A 22,391-nucleotide genomic window follows, 5' to 3' on the forward strand; every position below is an offset into this window, starting at 1 on the left:
GTATATCTCACACATAAATATTTTAATAGCCTACATTGCATTCAAATATCAGCCTACTTCAAGGCGTTTACATACCTGACTACTCAAAGGCGTTTTGTTTTGTTCGAGTAAGTTTTTCGGATGAAAATGGAATATGTGTTTTGGCTATCGAGACTTTCTCATATTATTTATTGTTAATTTAATTGACATAAATATGGTCCTTGCTGAACATAATACGTACATGTCTGCATTCCTATTTCCCTGGAAAGGAAATATATAGTCTAGGTACACCGGAAAATCAGCAGCTCAGACCTGGATGTGGCCAAGCGACGATCATTCCTCGGCGGCCTGTTTGTCCAACATATTCGCCTGGAACACCACATCGACGGCTTTGATCGCCACCAGGCTCCGGAATCTGCAAAATTAAATTTCATTTTCAAGCACGCCAGAAAGATCATAAGAATTCTTAATTTACCTTCTTCTCTCGACATCAGCTTTTCACCGGAATTCCTTATGTTACGGTGGAACATATTTTATTTCAGCGCTAGTCTGCTATAGCGGTAGCCAGAAGCCAGGTTCCTGCGGAGGAGATTAAAACAGATCAATGAAGGATTCAGTGTTTTTTTACCGATTACTCACCTTATAATTATATTTTGATTGACACCACAGATGAGCATCATGATCTGTGTTTAAAGTTAAAACGGGTACGCCAACTTTTTCTTCAGTTCGGCCATTTTGAAAAAAAAAATATTTTCGAAGATGAAATTCATAGAATTTATGTGTAATTATCGTATAAACTTCATATGTTGAACATAAATTTTATGTGTGACATATGAAATCTAAGCGTTGAGCGATTTTTAAGGCGTATGTGTGGGAAAACATACATCCAAAGTGTGGATTTCGTTGAGTGTACGCATACTGGTGCCTGTTTCGTCACGTTCACCGTGGTTTATCTGGCTAACGCTCCGTTATACTGAAACGAAAAATGCGGGTTCAAGTCCCGTCGGTGAGCCGTTGTGTCTTTTTCGAGGAAGTCATGATATTTACGGCTTATGCTGCTTCTTTCTTTGACATCTAACGATTCTCTAAAACTTTCCATCACCTTCGAAAATTTGGTCCCATTTCCTCGATTAGTCCTAGGGTTGTATAAAAAATGGTATGGGAGCATCCCAATCTATTTCCCATCTACCCATTTGTTAGGAGAGAGGGGTTTCAAATAATCATAGAAACTTTTCTTATGCCTTAATATCTTCCCATGGAGCGATGGATAGTCTTTCAGCAACTTATTATATTTCAGTTGTGATTGTCGTAGATATAGCGTATCGGAGCTTGTTCCCCTTTTACCTTTTTCCCGACCAAAGAAAGTGGCAAAACGTTATATGGATATTATGCGCCGTTGACACTTTTTCTATTGAAAATGTGCATCGCACATTCTCAAGAAGCGCCATTGGCAGAAAACTGTCCATGTAAGTCCCTTCAACCGAGTACCATTATGCAAAACGAAAGACTCAGTCGTTGCCTTCACGTTGTTGCAATGTGCGAAAATCGTTAAAAACCCTCTAGCATAGATAACCTCGAGACGGCGGTCGCGATTCTTCAATTGCGCCCTGGGAAAGCATTCTCGGAACAACATTTGGCATGTGCTGCGTACATTTGTACGAAATGGCCGGAGGGAGCCTCTCTACTCCAAATTGTGGCAACCTTTCCATACACGATATACAATATGCAGAAAAGGGCCACCCGTAATCCCAACCGCCATTACTTCACATTTTATTAATCCCATTATATTTATCTCTTCCTTCGCAGGTCCTAAAGTCAACAATGTAACAACTGAGGCCGGGCGACCGTGCAAAAACTAGTGAATCGGAGCGCACCACCCACTCTCAGAAGAAGAAAATCCGGCCCACCGTGACGTTCTTCGTACGTATTATCAACTGGAGCCGTTACCGTCGAAAATGGAATGAAAAACAAGCGACAGAAAAACGAAATCATGTTTGTGACAAAATCGTAATACGGCAAGTACCTAGTTGTGGTTCGGATGCCTTGGAGGGAGAAAGTTCATAGTTGAGTGTTGTGATAAATTGAGTCCTTTTCTGTTTTTAAATTTGTTTTCCCCTTCTCCGAATTCGAGAAGAGGGCGACCCCTCACTGGGGCTAGCGGGTATTCGGTTGAAGAATAAAAAGCGTGCGAAATGATAAAATTTATACAGCCGCTCCAAACGACGACGGCCGGCTGCTCTTGAATAGTGCAGAGTGCGTACTAATAAAAAGTGGGGCCGCGAAAAAAAATTGGTCCAGATTAAGGCGGGGAAGATTCCGATGAGCTTTATCCTTGGGTATTTCAGACAAGGCTGTGCAGTGTTGTAACTCGCTGGAACTTGATCCTGCTGAAGAATAAGCCGCTGCTTGTGACAGAAGCATAGGTTTTTTTTGGGTTAAAAGTATATTTTGGGGTGGAAAAGTTTTCCACTGCTGAATTGCTCTGGGTATTGTGTGGGAGTGTTTGGCATCCGTCAACTTCAGTTCCGCTGTTTCATATCGGCGGCACCATGACCGTGAAAATTTTCCGACGGGGGTCGGCCCGATGTATCGGACTGCTGTCGGCGTTTGTCACAATTTTGCTATGCCTGTACTACATCTCGATGGGACAGCCCTCGGCAAGTCCTGCCAGTTCCAGCTCAACGTTGCTGCACAAGGAAAGCTTGCACCAGAAACGGTAAGTACGATTATGAATACCTGGAGAATTATCATTTGAGGTGCTTAAAATAACTATAAACGAAAACTTTGCAGAGGTTTTTCGCTTTTTAACGAGGTCAATTATGGTTGAGACCTTAGTAACTCAGGCGCTATCTTTGCGATTCAAATCTGCAATTGAATAAGACATTTAACCAGAAAACGCAGGGCTACACAATCAATCTTGCGGATCCAGCATACAGAGGCTAGAGGAATGTCCATTAGTTTTTTTTTTAATAAATATTCAAGCTCGAATGTTTTATCAGAGCTCTTGTTGAAGATATCACAAACAATTCTCATACCTACGAGCTACGATTGAAAGAATTTGACAGTTGTAAATGTGACAGCTCGTTATATTAGGAGGAAGTGTTCCTAAATGCGCATATTGGGTAACAGCCGATTGACGATATGGCTGGAGATTCAAGATATCAAATCAGTGCAGTTTGAGGAAAATACGCTTTTGAAACAAACATGGCATGAAAAAAATTAATCTATATATGTATATAAAAATGAATTTCTGTCTGTCTGTCTATCTGTTCCCTATAGACTCGTAAGCTACTTAGTAGTACTAAACCGATTTATTTGAAACTTGGCAGGTGGGGGTATTGGAGGAACCTTTCCCTGTCCTATTATTGTTTGAGACCCCTCCCTCTTTCATGAAGGGGGAAGAGGCCTCCCAAACAAAAGACAAATGATTGCATAACTCTCGAACCCATCAAGCAAATGGTATCAAATATGGCATGGAATAGTATTTGGGAACGAGAAAATATTTTAATATATATCAGGTAACCTTCCCTCCTCTCGGTGAGGTAATAGGAAGGGAGGAGGGGAGCTACCTTACAATTTTTCATATAATTCGAAAACTAATCAAGATATTGGAACCAAATTTGGCACGGGAAGGTATTTGGATACGAAAAATATTTCAATGATTATTTAAAATCCCTCCCTTTTCCAGTAGAAAGGGGGAGGGGGCCTCTTTCATATTTTTTTACATAACTCAAAAACTAATAAAGCAAATAGAACAAAATTTGGCATGGGAGGGTACTTGGTAACGAAAAATATTTCTTTGATTATTTGAGTCCCCTCCCTCTTTCCAGTAGGGAGAAGTTAAGAGAGGAGGGGTCCTCTTTTATAGTTTTTTACATAACTCAAAAACTTATTGAGCAAATGGAACCAAATTCGGCATGGACGGGTATTCGGGAACGTGACATGTTCTAATGATTGTTTGAGACTCCTTCCTTCTTCCAGCAGGGAAGAAAGGAAAGAGGGAGTGGAGTTTAATACAATTTTACTGCATAACTCATGAACTACAACAGCAAATGGGACCAAATTTGGCATGGAACGATATTTGGGTACGAGAAATGCTTCTATAAATATTTGGTATCCCTTAATCCTTCTAAGAGGTGGATGAAAAGGGGAGGAGATGTCTCCCTTACAATTTTCAGTATAACTGGAGAGTTGATCGAGCAAATTGAACCATATTTGGCATGTGAGGGTATTTGCATACGAGAAATGTTTCTATCATAAATTGAAGCCCCACTTTTTTTCAGTGGAAAGATATAAAGGGGCAAAGGGGGGCTACGTACAAAAAATACTTTTTCTATGTGTAACAATTCCTTCCTTGCAGTAACATGGAAAATCATTTTGGTATGATTCTAGGATTATCTGACACACCATCCTCCTTTCAGTGAGTAGGTACATAGAAGCAGGGAGGTGAGCTCGATACAATTTTGTTAGCATAAGTTCTCAATTTATGCTAACGAAGCCAACTAATGGAAGCAAATATGGCATGGAAAGGTACAACATGGAAAGGTTAGGAGATATGTTTCTACGATTGTTATATAGACTCTTACGCTTCACAGTGTAGAGAGGGGAAGAAAGGAGGGGGCTCCTTGTACATTTTGTTGTAAAGCTTAAAAACTTATCAATCAATGGAACTATATTTGATCTAAGAGGATTTTTGGGAACGAAAAAAATGGGTATGATTATTAAAGATCACGGCATTTTATAAGTAAGATTGTTTGCGTACGATTAATTTGAGACCTTCCAGACAGATTAAAATTATTAGATCTTTAACACAAATCCATACAGCAAGATTCAGAATATTAGTTTAAGTTATCTTTGTGTTTATGTTTATGTTTATTTGGTAACAAATCAACGGATCACATGTTGATCCCAATGATTAAATGGATACAAAACAAAATAATAATAATTATAAAAAAAAAGTTTACACAAACTTATAAATTCATACAAGATTTTTGTCAGTTTTGTTAAAATATATTGAACTTTAATTATCGTGCGTACAGAATCTGCAAACGGAAATTTTAATGGTTTCTCTTTCTTATTCAATTGGAAATCGGAAATGAAACAAATAGAAGCTTTTGGCAAAGTTGTAAATGATAAGGTATCGGGATAAGAGACAGGTTTTTATTGCCCATATCAAGCAGGTTGAATGTCTATATCAAGAAAAAATAGACTTGTCTTATATTTTTTTTTACTTTTTATCATTGAAACATTGAATCGACGCTCTAATCACAATCTTACAGCGAAAACAGAGCATTGATCCAATAAAAATACGATATGAACCAAATAACTCAAAATTGACAAAATTATCAATATTGACAAAATTAACTAAATTGACAAAATTGACAAAATCAACAAAATTGACAAAATTGAAATTTTTTTTAAAAAAATGACAAAATTGATTAAATTGGACAAAATTGACAAAAATGAAAAAATCGACAAAATTTACGAAAATGACAAAATTTACGAAAATGACAAAATTTACGAAAATGACAAAATTGACAATATTTACATAATTGAAAGAATTGACAAAAATGACAAAATCAACTTAGCATACAAAATTGATAAATTTGATGAAATTGACATGGTAGACAAAAGCGACAAAATTAACTGAACAGACAATGTTGACAAAATCATGAAAATTGATAAAATTGACCATATTAACAAAATTGAAAAAAATGGCAAAAATTTACAAAATTGAAAAATTTGACAAAATTGACGAAATTTACAAAATAGACAAAAATGTCAAAATGATAAAATTGATAATATTGCGATTTCCGAATTTTCAGAATCAGGCATCTTTATTCAATTTGAAGTCTTTATTTTTATACCTTCCATTTTGAAGTTACCAAATGCTGTAACTCCAAAAGGAGTAAATTGAGTTAGATTATAATGCCATAGAAACGGAATCATACAAGATATTCCAGAATCCAGTCATTCGAAAATCTCTAATAAGTTGCAAATAATGTTATTGATATGCAAATTAGGATTAAATAAAAATACTTTTATCCTGTAAAAAACTTTTAATCTTAATTTCCTAATTTGTTTTTGAATTTACTGCGTATGAAATTCTTTAATCATAATTGATAATTAATTTTGTGCCATATATATCCAAATATAATTTACAGACTGTAAGAAAGGCTACAATCCACTGTCAAGTGTATTAAACCGGGTTTTTTTTTGGTTACCGCTCCTCATTTTCTCTCTAATATATGTTGTGAACATAATTCTGCTGAATGAAAGCATCAAAGCAATCGAAATTCAAGGAAATCTTTAGATTGCTTTGATTCAGCCACATTTCCACTTTTTCACTTCAGCAAAGGTACCTAATCCAGTTCCTTACAACCCATTTTTCATCACATTCACCAAAAATCAGGCAAAATCAGGCATATTTTCAAAAATCAGACAAATTCAATGGCTTATCAGGTTAGCAGGCAGGGCCTCGAAAAATCAGGCAATGCCTGAAAAATCAGGCGAATTGGCGTCTCTGCCTTCAGTTAATTTTGCCTCTCACTCGGCTCTAAAAAGAGAAATGAGCACGCCCCGGGAGTGTCTCCCTGGGAGAATGCTTGTTAAGCAAACGTTTGTGCTGGGCTAAATACTAAATGATCATAGCTTTAAGTGGTACAAGCAGCGATGGAAACGAAACGATTTCGATTCGATCAACGTTTAGTCACAACGTCGCAAGATCTCGGTATGTTACAAACCAAGAGCGAACTCAATCCCGTCGGCAGCTGAATCGAGTTGGCATGATGATGGTTGAATACCTACATGCAACATTTTGGGAGTGATGTAGCTCCGAGAAGGATGCTACTCTCTATGCTCGGACTTGAATAAATTCCTACGTACGCGTCGCTCGCGTAGAGTGAGTGTCACTCTTGCACACGATTGAACCCGATCGCAAGTTGTAACACACCGTGATCGGGGAAAATCGAGACTTGTACACTTTGGGATTTAGGTACATCTTGTTGCAACCACTCCCAAAGTTCGGCACTTGTTGGTTAGGTAGGATGGCTAGGATTTGTTTTGCTCTCGAGTTACCCAACCGCCCGGGTATGGATAGATACAAAAAAAAAACATACGCACCGGCACGGGCGTTGTTCTATGAGAAATTTGTTTGGAACTTTTTAAATCTTCCCATGCCGTTTGCAAAGTTTCCGTTAAAACTGATGTCGTTTTTTTTATTTTATTCGTAGTTTGTAGTCGTTCCACTTGCTATAGAATGTGTTCAATATGTATGATGTTAGATTTATTGGGTACGTAATTTATTCTTGTTTCTCAACATTTATAAACTGGTTCAATATGTTTAAGTAAATTAGCCGAAGCTGGCTTTGAAAAGTGTACCAAAAAAGAATCACTTTAAAAAATGCAAACAACTTTAGACAGTCTTATTGTATTAAACTGATTTTACAATAATTGTAATTGTTAAGAACAAATTTATACTAAGGTGCATAAATGGGCGAGGGTTCAACGGAAATTTCGACCGCTATTTCAGAAAATTTGGTTAAAAAAAATTCAGACAAAAAATCCATTCATTGCTTTGCTTCACTGTACCTCATTTAATTTAATATTTTGTCTATTTTATTGTTTTACCAAGTTTGCCAATGTTGTGAATTTTTTAAAATTTTTCGATAGGTTATATTTCCTCTTTTTTATCAATGCAGTAAATTTAGTCAGTTTGTTTACTTTTGTATTTTTTTTTTTCAATTGATTCCATTTTGCGAAATCGGCCAATATGTATTATCAAAGCAGTTTATTTTGTCCATTTTTTTTTCAAATTCATTCAACTAATTAATTTGGTCATTCTGATGGTTTCTTAATTGATGGTCATTTTTAAGTTCTAATATTTTTGTCATTTTTAAAATTGTTGTCAACTTTCACAATTGGTTCAATTTTGTAACTTTGTAAACTATGAAAAAAATATCAATTTGTCTATTTTGTCTTTTGTAATACTTGAATTTTCTTCAAATTTTGACGATTATGTTAATTTTGTCAATTATGGAAGTTTTGTCAGTTTTTATTTTCTTCTACATTTTGAGCGTTTTGTTGAATTTTTTAAATATGACCCATTCCTGCATGTGGTCACAACGTTTGCAACGTTCATATCACACATTAAAGAAAAACATACCTCTATGTTAAGAATTTAATTTGCTACAATATGAAATCAAAAGAATTTTTCTTGAACAGTTAGTTATCCAAATTTTTGCAAAAGAAATCGTAACGTCACAACGCGTAACTTTTTCCACTTTTCAGTTTTTTAATAAAATCGCATTTTTCTGCTCTTCTCTCCGATCAAATTATAATGAAAATTTCAGAAAAGTATCAATTCATTATAATCAACGAATCTCTGTAGTATCCCAAGGCCCCATTTCGATAAGGGTTATGGTAAAAAAAGATAATGTGTTCGAAATTAGACGCTCATATACCTATCTAAAAGCTTAATAACTGTTTTATGATAACTCTAATCGAAATGCGTTCTTCAGATGAAATATTGTCATAATTAAAGCTTAAAACATTCAGGTTAAAAGACAAATCGGTTGATAAAGCTCAAATTTATTGGTGAAAAACTGTTTTTTTTGTTCTTCCCGAACAAAACCCACGTAATTCTATACAAACTTTAGGTTTCCATAATATACTCTGGCCCTAATTTTGCATGGAACCCTGTGCTAGTGCCTTCATTTTATTGTTTTGTTATACCTTCAAAAGTCTCTCCGTGGGATTTAATGTGAATACGGGGCTCGATTTGGATTTTCTAGTAATATTCTTTGAGTTTGAAGTTTCAATAATGGACAGTTAAACAAAAAAAAAAATATATGAGAAATTTGTTTTCCATCAAAGTCTTATGAATTTGTTAGAAGGAAAAAATGTATCTATAAAATTTACCATGTATAAAGATTTTTGAATTTTGTTTGCATTTAATCCATGGATACTTAGTTATTTTGTTTGAACATAATGTCAGCTAGTAATAGAAGCTATTAGCGCGGTTTTTCATTCTAATATAGAAGATCATGATCTTTTTGCAAGATTTTTATTCAAGCCACAGATAACTATCTGCAGTCACAACGCTTAAAAATACATACCTTTATCACCGGTTCTAGAACGTGAAGTTGCTGTAGTTATTCTTAATCTAATATCATGTTGCAAAATGTCCTTTTACAATCATTTTGCAATTTTTTATATAAGGTACACCGGGGTAAGTGGGGACGGTTTTTCGTATAGTTCAGCTTTAAATAATCATTAAAAAATTAGCAATGGGTCAATTTTGATAAAATCGCGTTCAATGTGATGAAGAACAGGTTGTTCACAAATGCTGAAGAGATGAGCTTGATAGTTACAAAGCGAAAAAAGTTTTCACGTAAATTGTTATGGACTGCTGGCGTCTTCACTTACCCCGCTTTATGGGGTAAGTGGGGACGGTAGATTTTCCCTTTGATTTCTAAGGAAATTTTCAAATTTGTGTTTTTTTTGTTGAATACGTTACTTTATTGCTCGAGCCGTCCGAAATTTTGAGAAAAGTTCATGGTAATATTAATATGGCAGCTTTCAATGATTATTGTGTGTAACCTGATATTATCGAAAATATATACTTATTTTAGAAAAACCAAGTACTTTTCCCAACTTTTCATGATCTGAATGCTTAATATAGCTAAATTGTATTGAATGAAGGACAGAAAATTGAAAAAATGTGTAAACATCAAGTGTGTATAATTCCGTCCACACTTACCCCAGGTAGGGTTTGGTGACAAAATTTTAGATTTTTGCAAATAAACCCTTTATTCTTAATTTTTAACCGTCGTTCCTTTTCCTAACTGGTTGTTTCGAATGTAAGGATTGTGTCAATGTAGAGTTTTTCGTCCAGAGTCAGCTAGTTTACGAGAAACTTGCGATTGAAAAAGATGCACATCAACTTCACATCGTAGTTGAAAATAGAAAATTTACAAAAAGTCACCGTAAACATTCGCAATTGTCGGAACCGTATCTCTTTTACAGTTATTGGATAGATTACAAGTAAATTTAACATTCTGCATTAAAAGTTTGAAAAAATAGTTCTCAGTATTGTTTTAATAGCCACCGTCCCCACTTACCCCGGTGTACCTTAGTTAGTTTTTTGACAAAGTTTTGTTTGAAATAAAGAGTAATTGTTGAAATCAGTTAATTTTCATACTAAAGTTCTTAAATTTCAACAACAAAAAACTCAATTCTAAAAAAAGGTAACTATTTTATAATGGGAAATGAAGCTCAAGAAATAGCCATTCTAATGCTGTACAAATTATTTTTAAATAATGAAAAATAAAAATAGGTTCTCAACTTGAGAGGCGCTTGGAATGGGTCATATTTTTACCTGTTGCTATGGTCATAAAACAGAAACTGCCCCACCCCCTTCCACCCACAATCGGAGGGATTTTTTTTTTCAACAGTACAGCAATAACACTCCATGTCGCTATCTTTCTAAATAATTGCGAACGAATCGATTCCAACTACTAACGAACGAACGACCAAGCAACATACAACAGAGCAGGATCATTCAAAAAATCATGATTATGAACACCATGATTCGATCCGATCGCAAGTTGTAACACACCGTGATCGGAGAGATTCGGGAGTTGTATCCTTCGAGATTCGTAGCTTGTCGTAACCACGCGCAACAAGCCATATAGAAGATATGGGATAGCGTTGCGAGTGCACGCAACAGGATTTTTTCTGTTCTTGCATCTTCGAATCTCTGGTCACTCGTCGCTCTCTGAGATCTCTCCATGCAACATAAGCAGAACACACGGCGTCGTCTGCCAGCAGCAATTGGAACGAGTCCGAACGTTGGTCGTTCGCTGCTCAAAATCGTTAGAAGCGATTTTTTTCCATCGCTGGGTACAAGCATTAACATAAAATTGGCCCTACTTTTGAGTGATCGTTCCCTTTAAAGACTGAAACACCTTCTATTCAGCTTGAATATAATTCTTAAAAGTAATGATATCGATTCCAATTTTGTTTTCTGACCCATGTTCGTTTGTTTTGATTTCGCCAGCAGTGTCTATTGGCAATTATTCAATACAAATAGTTTGAAGATATTGGCTGTCGTTCTTAGCGTTCTTCTTTTTTTAATGTCTAAAAAAAATCTTAATCGTAACAAAAATTTCGAAAATAAAAACATTTAAAGTCGGTGAAATTCCAAAAATCGTCTATCGAATTATGCATTGTATTAAACCTCCAATATTATGTTTCTAAACCAAACTTGCGAAAATATAAACTTCTAAAATCATCTTAATCAGAGTTGTTCTGGTAAAGTTATTGAGGTTAGAAAATAGCCTAAAATTTGTTCTGCTTTATCGCCGCACAGCCGCCCTATCAGCTAGCCAGCTGTGAGTTGATTGAAGCAAGCAAATTCCTACCTCAAAATCGAACGTAACTCTGATCGTCACACGTGAAGTGAGTTTTCCCCAGGGAGACCTCTTTGAGAGGAGCTCCTCTGACTCCCAGTAAACCAGTAAACATTAATCGGCAAAAAGGAAACTCAAATCGCCAGAAAAATCGTATCGATTTCTCTAGCGATTTTGCATCATTTTATCGATAGAGAGGAGCGCACCATATGCGTGTCTCGGGTGAGTACTACGAAATCTAAGTAGAAATGCCCCAAGAGAGCACATTCCAAATTGTGCTCGTTTGTTCCTATCGTGCGTGACGTGTGTGTGTTCGGCTCAGATCTGCCGACGCTTGCCGAATGATTTCCGTTACAGTGGCGTTTATTTGATTAAGGGCCATAAAAATGCAATTTCCAAAAATAATGCTTTATTGGATTAACCCTTTCAGAAACCGTTACCCGCATTTTTTTCGTTTGTATGATTCATACTTTTTTCCTGCAGCGTACAGAAAAAGATTCGTAGTTATACGTAGTTTTTAAAAAACTACATCGCACCACACGAGGGTACGTCTGGAACTGACAATGCTTTGCTTGCACACAGTTTATTCGAAACGAGTAACCCGGTGAGGTAATTATATGCATGATATCAAACGAGCAGCCGTCAGCCGTCGGCCATGTTAAGTTCTTCAGAAAAATGCTCCCAAGTCGAATAAGAAGAAATATCGGCCTCGGAGAGGACGCGCTTACTAGGCTCTCGAGAAGCAAAGAGTGACTGGCGTTCTCAGCTATTCTGGCGGTAGGAGATGCGAGAGAGAGTTTGGGAGTTCCTACTCCATGAGTGGTACAGCGACATTTTTTAATTTGATCATTATCTTGATCCTAATACCAATCTGTTTCTAAGCATGATGCATATTCCTTAATTAATTCACATAAGGAGAACATGGTTTTGATCCGGATTTGGATTCTGATCCTGATTCAAAAACTGAGGCAGATTCGTACCAGATCTCTTGACCCAAATCGGGATCCTAATCTCAATCCTTATCCTGGTCTTAATCCTGATTGTAATCCTGTTTCTCGTCCTGACGCTAATCCTGATCCTAATCCTGATCCTAATTCTGCTCTTCATCCTGATCCTTATCATGGTCCAAATCCTGAATCAAATTCTGATCCTTATTTTAATCCTAATATCGCAATAAATAAATAAATAAATAACCCTGATCCTAATCCTGAATCTAATCCTGATTCAAATCCTGATTAAAATCCTGATTCTAATCCTGATCCTAATCCTGACCCTAATTCTGATCCTAATCCTGATCCTAATCACGACCCTAATTCTGATCCTAATCATCATCCTTATAATGATCCTTATCCTGATTCTAATCCTGATCCTTATCATGATCATAATCCTGAACCAAATTTTGATCCTTATTTTGTTCTCATCCTGATCCTTATCCTAAATCTAATCCTCACCCAAATCCTGATCCAAATCCTGATTCTAATCCTGATCCTAATTCTGATCTTAATCCTGATCCAAATCCTGATCCTAATCCTGATCCAAATCCTGATCCTAATCCCGATCCTAATCCTGATCCAAATCCTGATCCGAATTCTGATCCAAATCCTGACCCAATTCCAGATCCTAATCCTGATGCTATTCTAGATCCTAATCCTGATCCTAATCCTGATCCTAATCATGATTCTAATCCTGCTCCTAACCCTGATCCTGATCCTTATCCTAATCCTGATCCATATCCAGATCCTAATCATAATCCTTTTCGTGATCACGTTACTAACACTAATTTTTAACTATCCTGTCCAAATTTTGGTCCTGGTCTTCATCCTGGTGCTGATACTGATATGATCGTGATATTAATCTGAAACTTGATACAAAAAATTATCCTAACCCTGAAACGAGATCGGATCCTGATTCAGCTCCAGATTCAAAAAAACAGATCGAGGTTCTAATCCGGAAACTAATTTAAATAGATTCAGTTTCTGATCCTGATACTGAATACCATCCTTTTCTTGATTATGTACCTACTTGCTCTGAATCCTGATCCCGATGTACACTGTCAAATTCTTATCCAAATTTTCATTAAGATATTGGCCATTTTTCCTGTAGTTCAGATGCGTTTAACAAAAAAGCATCGAAACTCTCATGTTTTCCTTCAATCCTTGGTGTCGTTTTAGGGATGGGGTTGCACGTTGTTGAGTAAAAATTTGCAACAACCAATGCAACGGTGGGAAAATGTCAGCTGTAACTGGCCGTGACTGCGGCGTCTTGACTGAAAAAAAAACGAAGAAAAAAAACTCCCTAAAGTCAATACTTTCATTTGGCACATCTGAGTTTGCGTCAGTTGTGTGTATCTGTATAGTACGTATTTATCCAAAGCAGCCGAGGGATGACACTGCAGCACTAGACTGAGTCGATTTGGGGTCATTTTCGAGCTTCTCAAACCCTTGGGCCTAAAAAATTTCGTATAAGTTCAAGTAATTTTCAAGTAAAGTTTACATGATTAAATTTTATCTTTTAGGTTTGTAAGGAAAAATTCAATATTTTGTTTCGTAAAATCAACATTATTTTTGTTTCTTCTGTTTAACAAAGCATGTTGATAGTTTTTTGGGCCAATTTATACATTTTTAAAAGGAAATTTTCCGCTGAACAACTTTGCCCAAGACCGTAACTCCGTATCTTATCAGGGAAAAAAGTTAGCTTCTGTTTAATAGGGGTATGTTTTTTGGCATTGAAAACAATAAATTGAACTGGCATCACTTATGATGCCTAGCGAAGTATGACTTGAAAAGTATTCATACAACACTCGCTAGGCACCAGCAGTGATGTCAGTTGAATTGATTGTTTTTCATTGCCAAAAGACATACCCCTATTCAACAGTTGAGAACTTTTTTCCCTTATGAGATACGAAGTTAAGGTCTTCGGTAAAGTTGTTCAGCGGAGAATTTCCTTCAAAGAATGTAAAAATTGGCACAGAAGAATCAATATTGATGTTGATTTTTCAGAACAAAATATTGAATTTTTCCATACAAACTTAAAAGTTGGAATTAACTCATGTAAATGTTACTTAAAAATTCTGCAGAATGCATGGATGAATTTTGAGCCAAAACGAAGCTTTTTAGAGCCCAGGGTTTGAGAAATTCAAAAATGACACCAAATTGACTCAACCTACTGCAGCACTGCAGCTCCAAGACTTTCCCCCGATAGAATTACTTTTCCTTATCCCCTTCGGATAGACGAGTCGTTTTTTTTACCTTTCCACTTTCGTCAGCTCTGCATATACGATGTTTGCATCTATTTCTCTAGGTATGGAAGCAACAAAACAAAGTTTCCCTTACCCGTGTTCTTCTGAATATTGTCTTATCATATCATTTCCTTTGGCTTTACCACACAAATTGAAAACCTTGTCGAGACTGTCGAGAGACGTCTTCACTTTTCCCTTGCTTGACTCAGAGCATCTTCTGCTGGTTGCGATAAGAAATCAATAGTGGTTTTTTAGGAGATTGTGTCGAATTTTCAATATTCGAAAGTCTGTTGAATGTTGGCTTTTTTTAATTTTGAATACAATAGAGGATTAACGCAGATCCAATTTTAGTTTCAGGAGAGAATCTGTGTTTCGGAGAATCTCAGAAACTGACACTGCCTATTAAATACGTTAGCTGTCTTCTTAACGGGTTGTGGTGCCTTTTGTCAAAACCAACTGAAGGATTAAATTTTGTGCTCAGTCCTTCTGCGATGTGAAACTTAAAAAAAACAGCTCACAATGCTCCCTCCCATACAAAAACATACAAAGAAACGCACACACACACATATACCCTATCCGATCTAATTGGATGAAAAATTGAATTTCAGAGTTCGTTGCTGGGACCGAAAGAACGAAAACACTGGGCCCAGTCGCCAAGGATGGATTCTGATCAGTTCAGTTGGGTCCGTCTTTATCGCTGGACCATGACATCGACCGAGAACGTCAAATCCAATGACGTCGTCGCTCTTTCCTTTTTTCTCGGGAAAGATACTATCCCGAGTCCGCAGTAACAACTGAAGACACTTTTGTACCCTCTTTTTACGGTTGTCTGTTTACAGTGTCTAGTTGGTTCAGAAGGTTGTCTGGAGTTTTATCTGGAAATTCGATTAATCGATACTAGTAATTGAAGCTAGGCTTCAGCTTCTTGTCAGCTACCAACCTGTGAATCAGTTGATAAAAAAAAACGGATGGTTCTGAAAAAAAACCATTCATAAACATTTAAACACATCTTTATATTTGTGTACGGATATATAAAAATAAATTTCTTTCTGTCTGCTTGATCATCGTAAACTCGGAAACTTCTAAATCGATTTGCGTGAAACTTTGCAGCTGAGAGTTTTTAAGGCCGTGAAGGTTTCTAAAATAGTTTAAAACTCATTTTAAGCAATTGAAGTTTTTAAGAATTTTAGCGTTTCAAACTTTCAAGTAGTTTTAGCGTTAAATCGTTTGATGTTTTGAAGCTGAAGTATAAAGTTAAACTATTTAAGCTTTCAAATTTTCTCAAGAGTTTCCGCTTTTCATGCTTTGAAACTCTTTCAATTTTAAATCAATTGAAGCTCCTCAAGCATTTAAGAAATCTTTTTTTTTTAATTTTTTAAAGCTATTGTAGGGTTTTGCCTTTGAAGCTTTTAAAACTTCATTAGACTTCAAGCATCTTAAACTTTTAAGCATTCTAAGCTTTTCTAACTTTTTAAGCCTTCTCAGATTTGGAAATATTTTCAGTTTTTCAAGCTTTTAAAGCTTTTTATGCTTTTTAAGCTTCTTAAGCTTTTTAAGTCTTTAAGCTTTTTAAGCTTTGGAAGCTATAAACTTTTTGAGCTTTTAAAGCTTTATAACCTTTTTTAAGCTTTCAAAGCTTTTTGAGCTTTTGAAGCTTTTCAAGCTTTTTAAGCTTTTCAAGCTTTTAAAGCTTTTGAAGCTTTTAAAGCTTTTTAAGCTTTGGAAGCTTTTTGAGCTTTTAAAACTTTATAAGCTTTAAAGCTTTTTAAGCTTTTAGGCTTTTAATCTTTTTAATCTTTTTAAGCTTTTTAAGCTTTTTAAGCTTTTTAAGCTTTTTAAGCCTTTTTAGCTTTTTAAGCCTTTTAAGCTTTTTAAGCTTTTTAGGCTTTTTAAGCTTTTTAAGCTTTTTAAGCTTTTTAAGCTTTTTAAGCTTTTTAAGCTTTTTAAGCTTTTTAAGCTTTTTAAGCTTCTTAAGCTTTTTAAGCTTTTTAAGCTTTTTAAGCTTTTTAAGCTTTTTAAGCTTTTCAAGTTTTTTGAGCTTTGAAGCTTTTCAAGCTTTTTAAGCTTTTAAAGCTTTTTAAGCTCTTTAAGCTCTTTAAGCTCTTTAAGCTTTTTAAGCTTTTTAATCTTTAGAAGCTTTAAAGCTTTAGAAGCTTTAAAGCTTTAAAGCTTTTAAGCTTTTTAAGCTTTTAAGCTTTTAATCTTTTTAAGATTTTTAAGCTTTTTAAGTTTTTTAAGCTTTTTAAGCTTCTTAAGCTTTTTAAGCTTTTTAAGCTTTTTAAGCTTTTTAAGCTTTTTAAGCTTTTTAAGCTTTTTAAGCTTTTTAAGCTTTTTAAGCTTTTTAAGCTTTTTAAGCTTTTTAAGCTTTTTAAGCTTTTTAAGCTTTTTAAGCTTTTTAAGCTTTTTAAGCTTTTTAAGCTTTTTAAGCTTTTTAAGCTTTTTAAGCTTTTTAAGCTTTTTAAGCTTTTTAAGCTTTTGAAGCTTTTAAAGCTTTTTATGCTTTTAAATCTTCTTTAGCTTTTTAAGCTTTTATAGCTTTTTAAGCTTTTTTAGCTTTGTAAGCTTTTTAAGCTTTTTATGGTTTTTAGGCCTTTTTAGCTTTTTAAGCTTTTTAAGCTTTTTAAGCTTTTTAAGCTTTTTAAGCTTTTTAAGCTTTTCAAATTTATTGAGCTTTTAAGCTATTTAAGCTTTTTAAGCTTTTTATGCTTTTTAAGCTTTTATAGCTTTTCAAATTTATTCAGCTTTCAAGCTTTTTAAGCTCTTTAAGCTTTTTAAGCTTTTATAGCTTTTGAAGCTTTTTAAGCTTATTAAGCTTATTAAGCCTTTTAAGCTATTTAAGCTTTTTAAGCTTTTTAAGCTTTTAAGCATTTTAAGCTTTTCAAGTTTATTGAGTTTTTAAGCTTTTAAAGCTTTTAAAGATTTTTAAGCTTTTTAAGCTTTGTAAGCTTTTTAAGCTTTTTAACCTTTTAAAGTTTTTTAAGCTTTTAAAGCTTTTGAAGCGTTTTAAGCTTGGAAGATTTATTTTATGTTCAGAAAGCTTGTTTTTATAATTTTCGCTGGTTTGAATATGAAGTTTTTCAAGTATTCGAACCTCTTTTAACATTTTCCGTGTTACAACCTGTTTGAGAGCTTTTAAGAGATTTCTAGACAAAGTCAGAAAACAATCTTTGGAAGCTTTTTTAAGCTTTTAAAGCTTTTTGAGCTTTTTAAGCTTTTTAAGCTTTTTAACCTTTTTTTAGCTATTAAAGCTTTTCAAGCTTTTTAATCTTTTCAAGCTTTTTGAGCTTTTTAAGCTTTTTAAGCTTTTTAAGCTTTTTAAGCTTTTTAAGCTTTTTAAGCTTTTTAAGCATTTTAAGCTTTTCAAGCTTTGGAAGCTTTTTGAGCTTTTAAAGCTTTTTAACCTTTTTTAGCTTTTAAGCTTTTTGAGCTTTTTAAGCTTTTCAAGATTTTCAAGCTTTTTAAGCTTTTAAAGCTTTTTAAGCACTTGAAGCTTTTTAAGCTTTTTAAGCTTTTTAAGCTTTTTAAGCTTTTCAAGCTTTTGAAGCTTTTCAAGCTTTTGAAGCTTTTTTAGCTTTTTAATCTTTATAAGCTTTTAAGTTATTAAGCTTTTAAAGCTTTTTCAACTTTTTAAGCTTTGTAAGCTTTTTAAGCTTTTTAAGCTTTTGAAGCTTATGAAGCTTTTGAAGCTTTTGAAGCTTTTGAAGCTTTTGAAGCTTTTAAGCTTTTTAAGCTTTTTATGCTTTTAAGCTTTTTAAGGTTTTTAAGCTTTTTAAACTTTTTAATTTTTTTAAGCCTTTGAGCTTTTCAAACTTTTTAAGCTTTTCAAGCTTTTTAAGCTTTTTAAGCTTTTTAAGCTTTTTAAGCTTTTTAAGCTTCTTAAGCTTTTTAAGCTTCTTAAGCTTTTTAAGCTTTTTAAGCTTTAAAGCTTTTTAAGCTTTTTAAGCTTTTTAAGCTTTTTAAGCTTTTTAAGCTTTTTAAGCTTTTAAGCTTTTTAAGCTTTTTAAGCTTTTTAAGCTTTTTAAGCTTTTTAAGCTTTTTAAGCTTTTTAAGCTTTTTAAGCTTTTTAAGCTTTTTAAGCTTTTTAAGCTTTTTAAGCTTTTTAAGCTTTTTAAGCTTTTTAAGCTTTTTAAGCTTTTTAAGCTTTTTAAGCTTTTTAAGGTTTTTAAGCTTTTTAAGCTTTTTAAGCTTTTTAAGCTTTTTAAGCTTTTTAAGCTTTTTAAGCTTTTTAAGATTTTTAAGCTTTTAAAGCTTTTTAAGCTTTTTAAGCTTTTTAAGCTTTTTAAGCTTTTTAAGCTTTTTAAGCTTTTAAAGCTTTTTAAGCTTTTTAAGCTTTTTAAGCTTTTAAATCTTCATAAGCTTTTTAAGCTTTTTAAGATTTTTAAGCTTTTTAAGCTTTTTAAGCTTTTTAAGCTTTTTAAGCTTTTAAAGCTTTTTAAGCTTTTTAAGCTTTTGAAGCATTTAAAGCTTGAAGACTTTTCAATTTATTTTATGTTCAGAAAGCTTTTTTTATAATTTTCGCTGGTTTGTATTTCAAGTATTCGAACCTCTTTAAACATTTTCCGTATTACAACCTGTTTGAGCGTTTTCAAGAGATTTCTAGACAAAGTCAGTTTTTTCTCATTTTCTCTAAGAGATCGCAAAATATAGTCTGAAAAAAAATCTTCTCTTATCAGTATTGGTAAGACATAATTTTAAGATTTTATCCTTATTTTTTACAGTTTCTATGGAAAGGCACTTCGTACGTTGTATTTATATACCTTCTCTTATAAATTTCGATTTTTTTTTCAGAAATGTCTCAAGTGTGCTTCGGGCGTTCTGAAAGAAGTATCTTTTCTTTGAAAGATTTGTAATCCATATGTTGCCCTGAACTTTCAGGCTTCATACAACTCAGTTAGCCCACATTTTACTCGGAAAATATCCCCGGATCCAAACGTGCATAAAACGAATGGATTACATTCAAGCTGAACTACGATGTAGGTACCATTCATGAAAAAGACAATTTCCTGTGGAAAACTTTCCGGACACATATGGCGCTAATGGAGCGATAATCTGCTTTTCAAACACGTGAGGACAGTCCCAATGTATATGTCTGGCAAATTGAGTCCTGTTTTACTCCAGGATGTTACAATATGGTAGCATTGAGCAAAACATGTCACACAAGTTTTTATGACTTTATTCAAAGTTAGACTCTCCGAATGATTTAGATTGGCTCACATTGAAGAACACCAACTTGAGTGAACGACAACGACTTTGCTACGACAATAATGCTCATCCGATCATAAAGTTAATTAAAATGAATTTAAAGAAAGTTTTGCTGCGGTTTCAAACGAACATACAGATTTACTGAACGTTGAAAATTGCAACTCAATTTCACTACAACTTTTCTCGTTTGACTAAACTGTTTGAAGGCATCACACCGCAGCTTCAAGATAACACCAAGATTCTTGAATGCTCAATGGTTGCGCGTCTTCATGCTCTCGCATCGAGCCTTGTGCCGAGTGCATGCAGATGGCAAATAATGAAGAGATAATAAGATTATGGTGTCTTACAAGCGCGTTCTCGGATCCATTTATGGTTTCAACGAACGCCTTAGGAAAGAAGAGTACCTAACGTTTCTATGGCGCTTTAGATAAATTTGTCTAGATTTTTATTTCTTAGTAGACTGATCCGGTGAACTAGTCGACGATTGTTTTTTAAATATATATATTTCTGGCTAACTAGCTATTTGTTATTTAATTTTTTAAATAAAGTTTATGATTAAGATTTTCGGATTTTTTTTAATCTTTCTATCTTTAAAAACGATACAATGAAACTGATTTCTTCAAAAACGAACTTCGAAGAAAGCATGAAACACTGATGTAGGATTGATGTGCCTTTTCCAGAATCGAACCCAATATGCTCGAGCTGCAAGTTTTTAGTTTTGGACGTTCGACGAAAAGATTAACTAGAGGCCTCCAGATAAGTTATGGCGCCACTTTGCACGGAACCCATTCAATGGCCAATCATGAGAAATAGATGATTACAAAATCACATTTTTTGCAGTGGGAAATCCAATTCCTGAATGATAGAAAAAAATATAAATAAGTGCAATCCAAACAAAAAACACTGTTTGATTTTGGATCGATTAACTGTTAAATTCTTGTTATGAAAAATGTAGTGATTTTTAAAGCCGATGGAAGCTTCTCATTGAAAATTATCGAATGAACACAAACCTCATTTCGACGAGTTATAAGTTCCAGAATAAGCAATTCAAAAAAATTTCATTTTAAAAACAAAAATTGTTTCAAAACATTTCAAATTTGATTATCAATGTTTCAAACGTAAACAAAGCGCTGGTTCACTCTTGACAGATCAAGATGCTACATACAGGTGATCACAGTTGTGCGCGTTCAAGCTTTAGTAAGTAGAAGGCCCAAATATGTTTATAGTTAATTTTCGATACATCCCTTATAACTATTTTGGCTAATAAGATACGAAGTTAAAGTCTCCGACAAAGATGCTCTGCGATAATTTTCCTTTAGAGAATTTATAAATTGGCAGAAAAACCATCAACAGACTCGGTTTCACAGAGGAATAAAAAATGATGTTGATTATTCAGAACAAAATATTAAATTTTCTCATACCATCCTAAAAGTTCAAATTACATCATGTGAACGTTACTTAAAAATCTGCAAAAAAGCATGGATGAGTCTTGAACCAAAACGAAGCTTTATTGACACCAGGGTTTGAGAAATTTAAAATGACCCCAAATCTTCTCAGACTACCCCACAGTGTGTACGTCATTGTATCCTCGAATCAGCAGGGACGTGCGGATCCCAGATCAAGGTAAAAATGAAATCAAGCAACGAGAGAAAGACTGTCTGAGACTCGCAGCGGAATTGTGTTCGACGAAGTGACCAAGAGACATGAAGATAACAATGGTAGAAAGGAATAGCAAAATAAAACTGGGGAAACTTTGACCACTTTTTTCATTCATTTTTGAATATTTTGGAAGGGGTTGCTTTTTCGTAAAACTTAAAAGCTTTAAAACCCTGACTGAGGTGAGGAGTATTAAACATGATCATTGATTGCAGTAAATTCAAACAACCAGTTTTCGAGTTTCAGGGGAACTTTGATCACTATAGTTTTTACGTATCTCAACATCTTCAAATTTATTGTTTTGATGTTATTAAGCACAGAAAGATCAAAACATCGATAATATTAATTTTTTGTTTGGACTCAATTGAATTTTTCAATGTTTTCTTTCAAAAACAAATACAGACCCCGTTCGATTTTGGCAACACGCCCGTACATTTTGTGTTGCCAAAATCGAATGTTTCCAAAATCGAACGGTTTTTTTTCTCAACTTTTTTTTCAGTTATTTTTACAAAATAACTGTTATCATTATCAACACGTTATTTTTGGTCAATTTCCGACCATTTGTAGTCATTTTTAAATTTTTTCATCATGTTTTTGAAGCATTTTCCACTTTTCTTGTTTTGTTTATAATGTTTGTTTCCTTTGTCATATTTTCTGTTTTTGTCGTTCTCCATCTTGTTTTAGTTGTTTTTTGTCATTTTCAGTCTTTTGCTAGAATTTGTTTTTTAACTTTTTGAATTTTTCATCTTTTGTCATTTTTGAGTACTTTATTAATTTTTTAAAAAACTTTGATTTTTATTGTTGCAGTTTATCACTATTTCAAAACATAAAAACGTATTTTTGGCGTTTGTCAATATTAAATTGATCCTGTTATAACGAAAACTAAAAGGTAATATTGATGCTAA

General features: G+C 34.2%; 1 protein-coding gene across 2 annotated transcripts in view; it reads left to right on the top strand.

Annotated features, from left to right (window-relative positions):
* The window catches only part of LOC129740680 (alpha-mannosidase 2), a 313,476-nt gene that overhangs the window by 245,280 nt on the left and 45,805 nt on the right, over positions 1 to 22,391 (top strand). For both annotated transcript variants that reach the window (XM_055732441.1, XM_055732440.1), the window contains exon 4: positions 1,786 to 2,695. In XM_055732441.1, coding sequence (XP_055588416.1) covers positions 2,529 to 2,695 — 167 coding nt within the window. In that variant the 5' untranslated portion in view covers positions 1,786 to 2,528. The remainder of the gene's footprint in view (positions 1 to 1,785; positions 2,696 to 22,391) is intronic.

Source organism: Uranotaenia lowii, chromosome 1 (genome assembly GCF_029784155.1).
Source record: "Uranotaenia lowii strain MFRU-FL chromosome 1, ASM2978415v1, whole genome shotgun sequence".
Lineage (NCBI taxonomy): Eukaryota > Metazoa > Arthropoda > Insecta > Diptera > Culicidae > Uranotaenia > Uranotaenia lowii.